This window comes from Cydia pomonella, chromosome 1 (assembly GCF_033807575.1).
Source record: "Cydia pomonella isolate Wapato2018A chromosome 1, ilCydPomo1, whole genome shotgun sequence".
In the NCBI taxonomy this organism is placed as follows: Eukaryota; Metazoa; Arthropoda; class Insecta; order Lepidoptera; family Tortricidae; genus Cydia; species Cydia pomonella.
In genome coordinates, this window is record NC_084703.1 from 30,801,129 (window position 1) to 30,814,789 (window position 13,661).

The 13,661-nt window shown below is 37.2% G+C and overlaps 1 protein-coding gene across 3 annotated transcripts in view; it reads right to left on the minus strand.

The window, feature by feature from the left end:
• Window positions 1–1,393: 1,393 nt before the first annotated feature.
• LOC133528242 (uncharacterized protein CG7065-like) overlaps window positions 1,394–13,661 on the minus strand; it is a 118,674-nt gene continuing 106,406 nt past the window's right edge. For 2 of the 3 annotated variants that reach the window (XM_061865536.1, XM_061865544.1), the window contains one exon: window positions 1,394–2,962. In XM_061865536.1, coding sequence (XP_061721520.1) covers window positions 2,180–2,962 — 783 coding nt within the window. In that variant the 3' untranslated portion in view covers window positions 1,394–2,179. The remainder of the gene's footprint in view (window positions 2,963–13,661) is intronic. The other variant, XM_061865555.1, reaches the window with a different exon arrangement.

Genomic DNA, 13,661 nt, shown 5'->3' on the forward strand with positions numbered 1-13,661 from the left:
TTGGTGGATGATGGAATACTAGTTGTTTTAGCGAAACTACGTCCTTACTATTCTTACTGCCAAATATCTGCTAAATTAGTGTGGTTAGTCTACCTAGTTGGTTACTAAGTTCTGTTACTCGATTTGCAACCTCTATTTTCGTTAAATGCTACTGAAAAAATAAAAAATGACAATGTGGTGGATTTGTGAGCTATAATTATATACAACATATAACGTTGATCTCGTCATATCTATAATGAATTAGGGCCTAAAAGAGAATCGCATCGCAGTAATTGCGTTGCACAAATGTGGGCACCCGCCAAACATGATTTTGAAAATCAACAAACAATTTGTTTATCGCACAATTAATAGATACAATAGTACTCAGAGCTTCGATGACCGCAAGAGATCTGGAAGACCACGCACCGTTCGGACCCCAGCTCTAATAAAGGCAGTGAAACCGATAATTGCAAGAAACCCCGTCCGGAAGCAAAAGTTGTTGGCAATACAGATGTCTGTGAAGAGAAGCTCCTTAAAAAAAGTTATCAATGAAGACCTTGGACTACACGCTTAAATGGTAATTTGCTTAATGGACGATTAAAGACTATGGAGGCTAGAGAGAAGTCGCGTGCTATTGAAGCGGTACGCACAAAATGGCCATCGAAAAATACTACTTACAGATGAAAAAAATTTAGCATTGAAGAATGTTGTAACCGCCAGAATGACAGAGTGTACGCAAAAAACAGACAAGAGGCGATTGCGGCTGATCCGAGAGTGCAACGAGGCCATCATCCCTCTTATGTGATGATTTGGCTGGGTGTGTCATACACAGGGCTAACACAGGTTCATTTCTGTGAATAAGGTGAGAAAACTGCCGCCATAGTTTACCAGGAAACCGTTCTCGAACCAATAGTGAAGCCCTTAAGCCACACCCTATTTCAAAAACAGCCATGGGTCTTTCAACAGGACTCAGCTCGTGCACATAAGGCAAAAACAACTCAAGCCTGGTTTCGAAGGAACAAAATTGACTTTATTGCCCACGAAGACTGGCCGTCCTCCAGCCCGGACCTTAACCCCCTGGATTATGCCATATGGCAGGTTATTGAGGAGAAAGCCTGTGCTAAACCCCACACAAATCTTGACTCCCTCAAGCGGGCCATAGTTAAGACAGTGACGGAATTAGACATGACAATCGTGAGTGCCGCTATTGATGACTGGCCTCGTCGTTTGAGGGCCAGTGTCAAGGCCAGAGGCCATTTTGAATGATATTGTCATATGTAATTCCTGATTTTGTGTACTTCATATTAATATATAGTTTATTCAACTTTCGTTCGTATATTTTATGTAGATAAAGATTATTGCAGTAACAGAATTTAGTAACCAACTCTTGGAATTAGATGAATAAAAAACATAATGCTAATGCTATGTTTAAGTTTATTTTTGTCATTGGTAAAACGTTAAAAAACAGGGTTCCTAAAGTGTGCGTCGCGACCACTCAGGGCATCGCGGCGTTGTTTTAAGACGTCGTGGAGCCGGTATACATACTCGCACACTCTATACTGATAGTAATCTGACAGCAGTTTCAAAAACATTTATGATTGCCATATTAATGTAACATTATGACTTATAAAGATATGAAGCCACGTAATACTTTATTCAGAAAACGTATAATAGTATTTATACGATAACGCAGTAATCTCATGAAGTACACGCCCGTAACTGTCAGGTTACTGTTTCTAACTCTGGATTCGACCATAGTTTCCACAGGCTACACGCAAGTATCTTCATTTCCAGTACCCCTAGTGTAAATATTTTCGACAGCGAAACGTGACGTACGCGTTTGCGTTAAGTGTCATTTTGTATGAGATTTTAGACTTTCCAAAACGTCCCGCTTGGCGCGCTGTTCAAAAACCCATACAAAATGAGACTTAACGCAAACGCGTACGTCACGTTTCGCTATCGACTAAATTTACACTAGGGGTACTGAAGTCGCAAAAAAAATGTAACATGTAAAAAAATAGTTTATGTAGCTGCACTACATAAACAATTGGGAACTTTGCTAAAAAAGGTTTGTAACTAACATAGGCATTAAGTTTCATGAATAAAGGAAATAGTAAAAAAGCGACTTCAGCAATCTATGAATAGAACCACGAGTTAGGTTTTCTTCTATAATAAGTCAATGAAAGTTTGAACCTAGACGTTAGTAATAGCCGCGTCCTCGGCCCCTCTTGCTCCCCCCTGGGCCACCGAAATGGCCGCGTCCTCCGCCCCCTCCTCTACGACCATAATTGTTTTGATCATACTGGGAACGCTCGAACTGTTGACTCATCTCATTCTGCCTCGTATCGTAACTATCCTGCATTCTACCGTTTACGAAATTACCCCTAGGCCCTTGTTGGTTGTACGGTTTGTTTTGACCATAATTACTATATCCAGGAGGCCGTAGCATAGAGCCTCTTACGTCTGGCATATTATGCATTGGTCTTTGATCCCAAACATTGATATGAGAAGTGTTATTTCCGTCAAAATTGGGCCTGTCATGTATAGGTACCGCTAATGAGCTCTGCTGATTACTGAAGGGACCATGCTGCTGCAGGTTGTTGTAGACGTCGAGTTGCTGGCTGGGTGGAGTCGTCAGCGAAGTTATGGGTACGGTTTGCATAGTCAGTTTGCTTGGCTCGGCGTGAATCGCAGCTGGTGGGATCGGTATATCGCCGAAAGATCTCGGTTGTAGGTTGCTGGAGACGACGTCCGAGGAAGGCGCAAGCGCACTTGTGGCGGCCGCCGAGGACTGAATCGAAGCTTGTACTAGTGCCAGCAAATTGGCCGCTGACGACATGTTTTTGGATACATCAGGTGGAGTAGGTCTCACTACTTCGCTTGCAACCGTTACTGCTTGCGTCTCTTCCAGCGATTTCTTGACAATTTCCATTTCCTGGCGTATCTGGTCTTCTTTTACTTTCTCTGTTACAGACTTGAATACCTAGAACAAAAAAAATAGTTTAAATATGTGGTATTTCTATCGAGTCCACTGAAACACTATTTTTTCAGGAGAGCTCGGATAATTTTCATTTTTTCGGAGCATAGATATCTAGAGATACGCCGCCATCGTAATTTCCAGGAACTATATCGCCCTGGTTACAGCGTATGCGTTTCAACTACTTATGTATAATACTCGTATACAAGGCTTTAAACCGGTCAAAAAATACCGGCATGGTAATGGTATATTTCGTTAGTGTTTTCAAATTACGTTCAAACATAAAGTTATATAGGAATAGCGTTATGTCATATTCAGAAAAAAAATGAAAACCGGTACAATAATAACAATATAAATACCGGTATGAAAGAAGTGAGTACTTAAATAAAAATAAACAAAAAGCATTCATATTTTTGTACCTAATTTGTACTATGTAGTGCCTCCTTTAAAAATAATACCTCCCGATACTTAAAGTTTTATCAAAAAACAGTACACCCGCCATTATGACTGCCAAAATTTGAATAACACTATAAAACAATGTGTATTTACTCAATTGATAAATATTCCTACAAGAATAACTCATGTCACGAGTACATGTATCGACCATGCATTTTCAAATGTACCTAAATCTAACACAAGTTTCTTGTGACGAGCTCAACCTCTTAATCACTTATGCACCAATATAACCGTTGTTGTCCACAAGAACAGCAGTTAAATATCCATGTACCAAGGGTCTAAGGCGAATGTTCACTAAAAATCATAAAATTAGCTTCACAACAAGCCTGGACATGTAAATACATACTCTTTCCGTTTTAAACTTGGATGGTTTTCTATACGAGTTCGTCACAACATTCGCATGATTTGCAGCCTTTTTTCTGCCATTAATGATCCTCAATCCCCCGAATATTTGAAAGCTTTCTTCAAGTACAGTCAGCGTCAAATACTTCGTAGCAGTCAAAGTGGCCAAATAGTTCGGTACACCATACTAAATATATGGTGTACCGAACTATTTGGCTACTTTGACTGCTACGAAGTATTTGACGCTGACTGTACTATGGTGTTTCTCGTGTCCGTCAACTTCGGTTTACTGGCAACCTTTCTCTATACATATATACCAGAGACATGTCAGTCGCTTCGCTTGACAGACAGATGAAGTGTGCGAAAGGGAAGCCATGACGTATATGAACAAGCCATAAGTGCGAAAGAGGCAGACTACATATGAGAAAACGTAACCAATTTTGAGTTCGAAGCCGGCCGAGGCGGCCAAGGTCATATTGCCGTATTTTTTAACGTCAAAAATATAAGAGAATCAAATTGAAAAATATATATTAAGTAATTTAGTGACGATGGTGTCATGTTGTGTGCCGGGTTGTAGTGTTTCAGGGCCAAAAAACCCAGGAAAATACTTATTTCACAGGTAATTATGATATTCCTAGCGAAATTTTCGTAACGATATTTTATCAAATTAACAGCATAAAAAGTGTAAAAACCCAATTTATACAGTTCATTATAAGTTTTTCTTCAATTGTGTGTTAATATTTCATCATATTAGTCAATCATTTAGAATATTTCGTGTAAAAACCTAAACTGTTACTTTACGCTAGGGCTTGACAAAATGTTCATATGACTGTATCGATAACTTGTCGGTATATTAGTAGGTATGGAATTAGTTGTTCACAAGATATCATTAAGGTATTACCTTTATAACCAAATTAAAATAATAAAGATTGTTATAATACCTTTTTTGAAGGTGCACATGTTTAGCGATAAATTTAAACTTCACTTTCCAACACAGTACTTACATTTTAACCACTTTTCCACGGCTTTGCCGCCAACACAAGGAAACACAAGACAGCGTATACACACCCAACCCAACTTGTCAGCAGGAAAAGGCGCGAAATTAAAATTTTCTTTGGTAAGTCAACTCTGCGAACACGTTTTCAAACAAATTCAACTTTATCATTTTCAACTTTTTCAAACACATTTGAAAAAGTACTCGATAAAGCAGTTAAACATCGATAGATTATTAATATGTTGTAACATGACAACACTATTTTTGTTCGCACATACACAATTTACGCACACATTTGCATTTAATTTTTGGTCACACTTTCGAAGTTTGACAGTCGTTCTATACTATCCTATTTCTATGATATATACAACCTCACCGAACAGGTTACATGTCCAATTCATTCTCCATTCAAGTAGCTCGCCTTTGCAACAGTCTCCCTGTTAAAATTAGACAATCTCCGAATAGAATTGCTTTTAAACAAGCCTTAAGTGAGCACTTTGCTGGTACAATGGACCCGGGTACGTCCTGGACCCGGGTACGTCCTTGGACCCGGGTACGTCCTTGGACCCGGGTACGTCCTTGGACCCGGGTACGTCCTTAAACTACGTCCTAAAGAGAGGTATGGGCATTGTGAATGTCATCTCGCTTAGTGTGGTAGGGCACAGCACAGCGGATGTCATTCCAGATCTAGAGCGGAGCCCAACTGGGGAAGTACCTCCACCTTACAGATAACCGCAGCCAAATAACACTAGACCCTACTCATAGTGTTGTGTTTCTGCCGGTGAGTTAGGTTGCCAGAACTCAACGAGAGGGGGAATGCTAGGGTCGGCAACGCGCATGCGACTCCTCTGGAGTTGCAGGCGTACATAGGCTACGGAGACTGCTTACCATCAGGTGGGCCGTATGCTTGTTTGCCACCGACGTAGTATAAAAAAAATGGCAAATTCTTAGCGTCTCTATTTTGTTAGTTATACATACATATATTTGTTATGTTTTTGTTACATGAATTTTTATATATGTTATCTACCTATGTATATTACTTGTATTTGTCTAGTTCTATGAGTTGCGTAAAAGTAGCTATATACTTTGTTTTGTAATTACAATATGATGTTGCACCGCCTACAAGTTATGTGCTATGCCCGGAAGTTGACTGGTAGAGAAGCATTAAGTCCGCCTTTTGTATGTTTGTCTTTTGTGTGTCTTTTCGAGTAATAAAAAATATTCGAATATTCTAAAAATCAGCAGCCTTAAAATTCGAATATCAAAACAGATCGAATATTCGACAAATTCGAATATTCTAATTGCAAGCGCTACTAGGTAGTCAAGTATCTAAGATATCAGATACAAGATACCTCTGCAATATTTGGTGGCGCACAGTCGGCTGCAAAAATATGTATCAACAGAATCGTCTCATAAATATGGTACAGTCAAGGGCAAAAATATCTGTACCTTTCCAAAGCGTCAAAAATATCTGTACAGTTGAGAGGCCAGAAAAATCTGTTCGATCATTCGGTCAGAAATATGTGAGCATTTAAAGGGTCAAAAAGATCTAGACGTTCACATGGCCATAATCTAATGAACAATGTCAGTCAAATATATGTAGGCAAATAGATGGGCATAAATATCTATACACGCAACCATCACATACATTAGAGCAAAACGCGTGCCAAAAATACCTACACTCGCAACTATCACATACATGAGAACAAAGAGTGTCAAAAATATCTATACACGCAATTATCATATATATGAGAACAAGACGAGTGCCAAAATTATCTATAAATGTATCTGATAGTCATACCACATAGGTATGCAAATATGCATCTTATTCAATTGAGATAAGTAACTAAATGTACACAAAATTCGAATTAACATTGTATCTATTTACGAAACGTTTAAAATACTGAATGCCAGTATCAGATATAACTGGACCCTTGAAGTGAACTATTCATGATGCTGGATCTCAAGCTTACTGGTTGGTAAGTAACGAAGTGCTACCACCCGCTTATTAATAGCCGCCCGAACAATATTAAGCTAATTTTGAATTTTGACAATTCACGAGAAGAGTAACGTAACGTCAAACGATATGTTTGTCCCTTTTCAACAGTCCTGTCATCCGATGCTTATAAATTAGTGGGAGCTGTGTGAAAGTGAAAAGACGCAAATGTCAGCAATTCGTAACGCTTTGTTTTTGTCACCGAGCGCATCGCGAAATGATAACTAATGTAAGCCTGGTCCTCCATTACGTATAATTGCCAGGAAACTTAGAACCAAGTTATAATTGTCAAAGGTCTAACAGTTGAAAACAAGACGTGTTGTGAATATGCAGCCATGTCCGTTATTTTTAGTTTTACCAGGCTAAATAGGTAAATATAGAATATTGATAACCTCCGTATAACAGGCATTGCTATGCTCTGCCTCTGAGTGTAATGTCACTCTCTATTGGAAGTGTGCGCCGATGGCAAAATCATCGGCGGCGGCGTTTGATGATTTTTTGACCGGCGGCGATTGATTCGTTGCGATTGCGTCTGATGATTTTTTGAAAATTTGATCAATCCAGGTTGCTGGTATGTGGATATGCTACCTAGTCGGTTACTAAGTTCTGTTTCTCGATTTGCAACCTCTTTATTTCCGTTAAAACAAATGCTACCGAAAAAATAAAAAATGACATAATGTAGTGGATTTGTGAGCTATAATTATATACCACACATAACGCTTATCTCGTCGTATCTATAATGAATTGGGGTCTAAAATCGTATCGCAGTAATTGCGTTGCACAAATGTGACCCGCCAAACATGATTTTGAAGTTGCTTGAAAACCTAAAAATCAACAAACAATTTGTTTATCGCACAATTAATAGATACAATAGTACTCAGAGCTTCGATGACCGCAAGAGGTCTGGAAGACCACGCACCGTTCGGACCCCAGCTCTAATAAAGGCAGTGAAGGCGATAACTGCAAGAAACCCCGTCCGGAAGCAAAAGTTGCTGGCAATACAGATGCCTGTGTAGAGAAGCTCCCTAAAAAAGTTTTCAATGAAGACCTTGGACTACACGCTTACCACAGACAAAAAGGTCATTTGCTTAATGGACGATTAAAGACTATGAGGCTAGCGAGAAGTCGCGTGCTATTGAAGCGGTACGCACAAAATGGCCACCGAAAAATACTATTTACAGATGAAAAAATTGTCACCATTGAAGAATGTTGTAACCGCCAGAATGACAGAGTGTATGCAAAAAACAGTCAAGAGGCGATTGCGGCTGTTCCGAGAGTGCAACGAGGCCATCATCCCTCTTATGTGATGATTTGGCTGGGTGTGTTATACTCAGGGCTAACACAGGTTCATTTCTGTGAAAAAGGTGTGAACACTGGGGCCATAGTTTATCAGGAAACCGTTCTCGAATCAATAGTGAAGCCCTTAAGCCACACCCTATTTCAAAACCAGCCATGGGTCTTTCAACAGGACTCAGCTCCTGCACATAAGACAAAAACAACTCAAGCCTGGTTTCGAAGGAACAAAATTGACTTTATTGCCCACGAAGACTAGCCGTCCTCCAGCCCGGACCTTAACCCCCTGGATTATGCCATATGGCAGGTTATTGAGAAGAAAGCCTGTGCTACACAAATCTTGACTCCCTCAAGCGGGCCATAGTTAAGACAGTGACGGAAAAAAAGTACAGTCAGCGATAAAAGCTTGTACCAAAAATGAAATTTTTGCCAAAAACTTATTTGTTTACATAAACTTGCTATTTTCTTTGACTTAATTTACCGATTAAACTGACAATCAAAAGAATATTAAAGTAAAACAAAATGCTATCTATAAAAAAAGCCGAACGATAAATTATCAAATAATAACATGTAATCCAGAAACTAGATCTTGCTTTAAATTAACGGTAAATCGTTATTGCAGCTACCATCGCAACGACAAAAATGATATCAATTTATTTCACTGGCAAATAATAAGTGATAAAGCATAAGCATCTTTAAATTATACCGTTGACACTATCTACTCACTACGTTACATGCAATAAGTCACAATAAGTATCAATAATTTCCACGTCGATTGTACGCCGGTCAAAATTATCGACGGCGGCGGCGTGGAAAAATCGTCGGCGCCGGCGGCGCGGCGGCGTGGCGCACACGTCTACTCTCTATACAGTGTGTAAATCCGATACGGGCGATAAATTAAATCAGATATTAGAATTTATCCGTGTAATCATTCATTATGAAGTTTTTTTGAGTGACACTTAATTTTGTGACCCCATAACAAATTTTTGTACATTTAGCGAGCAGCTACTGCAAACATTACGCGACATATCATAATATGAGGATATGACATTACGAGATACGAGCTTAATTTAAACGACATTAGGAAATGAATTAAGAGTAATGACTGGCTATTTTAAGTAGGTATAACATCGACCATTTGTGACGTTTCCAAGTAAAAGGTACACATTGTCGCTTACCATAAGGACAAGATTTGCTTGTATCTTTATACAAATAACCTGTCAGAGCGATCTTTTGGCAAGCGACAATGTGGTAGATATCTTTTTTCTTAAAAATAACACATTTATCAAAATTGGTCTCAATATGGCGCGTGGGTGTGGCGTAACGTCAAAAATTTAGGCAGTTTTTGGGTCATTTGCGAAGTGGGTAGGATTTTGATAATTATAACCTACTCTGACTATTGGGACCGTGCGAAGTGCGTGGTGGGGGTAAGTAAAGCGATCCCAGCGCATAAGGTGGTAAAAATTTGAACTAACTGCGGATAGGGTCTCAACATTTCGTACGATTATATGGCTCGAAATGAAACTTTGATTTACGATTACTCCTGAAATATTCATTTAAATTGTATGGTGTAAGGGACCATTGTAATCTGTATGAAATGCTTAATATAACTAACGTATTTATTTTGATAATTGTTAATAATGTATCCATGTAAATAGCTTTGCAAATGCCACATATTACGTGATCTTTTTCTAGAAGTTAAGAATGGATATAGTAAGTTATCCTTAAAAGATAGACATTTCACATCGCGGACTTTTTTGTAGACCTGTGAATGAGAAACAACCCCACCATACATTGTGTTGTTATAGCTCAAACGGATTAGGCAGCGTTTTCGATTAAAGCTCCTAGCCAGCGTGATTTTTTCCGACAACATCGTTATATTTCAAACAATTTACACAAAACCTTAACAAGTTATATACTTAAGCCATCCTCAAGAATCACTCTATTGATAGATGAAAGTCGTATGAAAATCCGTTCAGTAGTTTTTAGTTTTGGAGTAGTTTTATAAGATGATGTGAATTGACGTTTTCCCCTAGAATTGCGGACACTAGGTTGCGTGACAGTCGTGCACGCTCCCAATAATCCATACCCTTTACTACATGAGAGAAGGCCTGTGGCCCAGAGATGTGACTTATTTGAAATACTTGTATTTAAAATGCAAATACAAAATGCAAAATACCTATTTTGTATTTTGTATTTAAATACCTTTTAAAGAAAACTATTTTGTATTTTATTTCAAATAGTTTTTGGGACCTATTTTCTATTTTCAAAATACAAAATACTTTTTATTAGGTAAAGTAGGTAGTGACCCTGCCTATGAAGCCGATGGTCCCGGGTTCAAATCCTGGTAAGGGCATTTATTTGTGTGAACACAGATATTTGTTCCTGAGTCATGGGTGTTTTCTATGTTTTGTTTTTTTTTTTTAGTTTATTTATGCACTATGAATTTTTTGAAACAGGGTTTAACACAATAAGCCACTATTGAAAACCTCTAGCTAGGGTTTATGTAATAGTTGGCGAGATCGCGCGGACCGATCCGCGTTTGCTTAATAATACCATTATTACATACTTAGTTATGTTTTCCTGTCGAAGCTGTTATTGTATCTATCGTTTAAATATCGACCTTATGTATATGTATTTAAGTATTTATAAATATTTATATATATCATTGTCTAATATCCACTACACAAGCCTTAATGAGCTTATTACTGTGGGACTTAGTCAATTTGTGTAATAATGTCCTATAATATTTATTTATTTATTATTTTAACATGGAACCGGTGAATCTGTTTAGTAACGCCGCAAATGACCACAAGCGTAACGAGAGATTAAAAATGTGGAATCTTAAGCGTTGCAAGGGTTTCAAGGCACGAGAGGTAAACAAACTTTTCTGCCCTGGTGAAACACAAACGAGACGTTTTCACCAACCAACGAGAGGTATATACAAGCTGTAAAACATTACAAATCTAAATTAATGCTTTTAATAATTGAGTATTAAAAACCGTCACTTAAAAATCCATTCAACCGGTAAACATGAGGAGACACAAAATTTGCACTCTACAGGACTGATATACACACTATTTTTAAAGAATAAAGACAGCCTTTCCAACTTGTAAATTCCGAGCTGTACTAACTTTTTAATTCAGACTAGGTATTCACTATTTAAGAGTACCTTTTATCGCAAAGTATTTTGTATTTTAAAAAAGCATTTTGAAAATACCTATTTTGTATTTAGTATTTTAAATACAAATTTGAAAACTATTTTGTATTTTGCATTTGAAATAGTATATCAAGGAAGTATTTGTATTTTGTATTTAAATACTTTTTATAAACTATTTTTCACATCTCTGCTGTGGCCAGCAGTGGGATATGAATTATTATTATTAAACTACTCTGAACAATCTACAATTATTCGCAGGCAGATCCCCGTGCACCGTCAAGATCATATTTCCATGAAATTACGAATAATTATGCACTACATCTGTAGTTGGGTTTGGTTATAGTCTTTAGTCATAGTTAAAATATCTGTCAAAGTCAAGATGATTCAATAACATCGTGCTAAGATATTTATGACATTACAGCAGTTATGATATATAATAATTGGCTTAGAAATATTTGACCGCCCTGGCCGCTAAGATATATCTGATGGCGACTGTACATAAGTTCCGAAAACTCACAACTTTAACTTTGCATGACGAATTCACACTCCTTAGACACACACCACAAAGAGGAATAAAAAATAGAATCGAAAATAGAATAAAAACCGAAGTGTTTTTTTAACGGCAAAGCCACATTCGTAAAATCACATACATTAGCGTAATCGAATGAGTGATTGACATAAATTTAGCATTGAAAAAACGCTAATATAATATTCACGAGAAAAGCCACATGAAAATCGTATACGATAGCTGTGAAGGAGAATAAGATGATAGGTGAAACAAATGGCACGTCAATGACACGCCACGATCAAAATGAAAAGGACAAACCGATCATATGACAGAACGGTACTCTTTTCGATGATTGTCATAATTCAAAATAAGAAAACTTGTTTGTTTGTACAGATATTTATAAACGATTAGTTGCGTAAATATGTATCTATATTTTTGGGTCTCATTTTGTTCTCATATATATGATTATTGCGTGTATAGAAATTTTTGACACTCTTTGTTCTGATGTATATGATAGTTGCGAGTATAGATATTTTTGGCACGCGTTTTGCTCTCATGTATGTGATGGTTACGTGTATAGATATTTATGCCCTCCTATTTGCCTACACATATTTGACTGACATTGTTCATTCATTTATGGCCATGTTCATTCATTTAGGGCATTTGAAGAGTAGGGACACATCATCTGCAAAGAGCATGCTATGGTGTTTTAGGGCTTGTGACAAATCGTTTATGTAAATTATAAACAGAATGCACAGCCTATAACGCTTCCCTGTGGTATGGATGAATTTATTATTCGCGTTTCGGATCGAATATTTTTGAGTTCCATAGTTTCTTTGAAATTTTTCTTAGAAATAATATTTACGATTTGTTTTCGTATAATCGTTTTCTCAAATATTTTAGATATTACTGAAAGAAAAGCAATTGGTCTGTATTTGCTAGGGTTTTCCTTGTCACTGTTTTTCTTTAGAATTCTAAAGAATTTGTTTATAGCTATTTTTAAATTGTCCGGAAAAACCCCGTATTATATGTATGTATGGTATGTTATCGTATTATATTTGGTTGTTATTGTTAAAGTAGCACCGTCCACAATCTCTCTGCTTTGCCTAAAGGTTGACTGGTAGAGAATGCCTCATGGCATTAACTCCGCCTTTTGTACTAGTACTATAAGGTTTTCTTTTGTGCAATAGAGATTAAATAAATAAATATATAAAAGCTGTAACACGAACACACTGCATGCGCTATGAAAATAAAATGGAGGAATTAATTAGAAAAAGTATTCACAAAATACTAAGATACGACTAGAAAGTATCTAAATACAAGACACAAATATTTTCAAAAAGGGTATTTCAAATACAAGATGAAAATACGTATCTTGTATCTTGTAACTGTTTCTTAGATACTTTTATCTTAGATAAGTCACATCTCTGTATATAATCTTATATGTTTTAAGGCGCTCTAATAGACGGTTTATAGGTTTTAGAGGGGGTGAAGCAGACGAAGTGGTAGAGCAGGCAGGCAGGTGCCGCGCCCACAGCACGCCTCCGTCCTTAATCTGGCGCCATCCGTATTCTGATTCGTTAGTTCTGGGAGCTATTTCCGAAATTTAAATTGATTATGATTTATACTTAATGAAATAAAAAATTAGATAACTATATACAATACTAGAGTATCCCGCGGCAAACTGAGAACATAGTAAAATGATACCAAATAATTTGGTGACGATTGAATTATACTTACTAATTCAGACAAAAATTACAACTGTCTGCTTTAAATATATATACAAGAATTGCTCGTTTAAAGGTATAAGATATAGGTACCTATTAATAACTTAGTTGACCATAAAAATGTAAGAAGTCAATTTCGGGCAAGTAGTGAAACAAAGGAAAAATACTAGCAAAGCTAAGATAAATTTTGGGAGTGAAATTGGAAAGGTACTATTTTTGCAGGTATTGA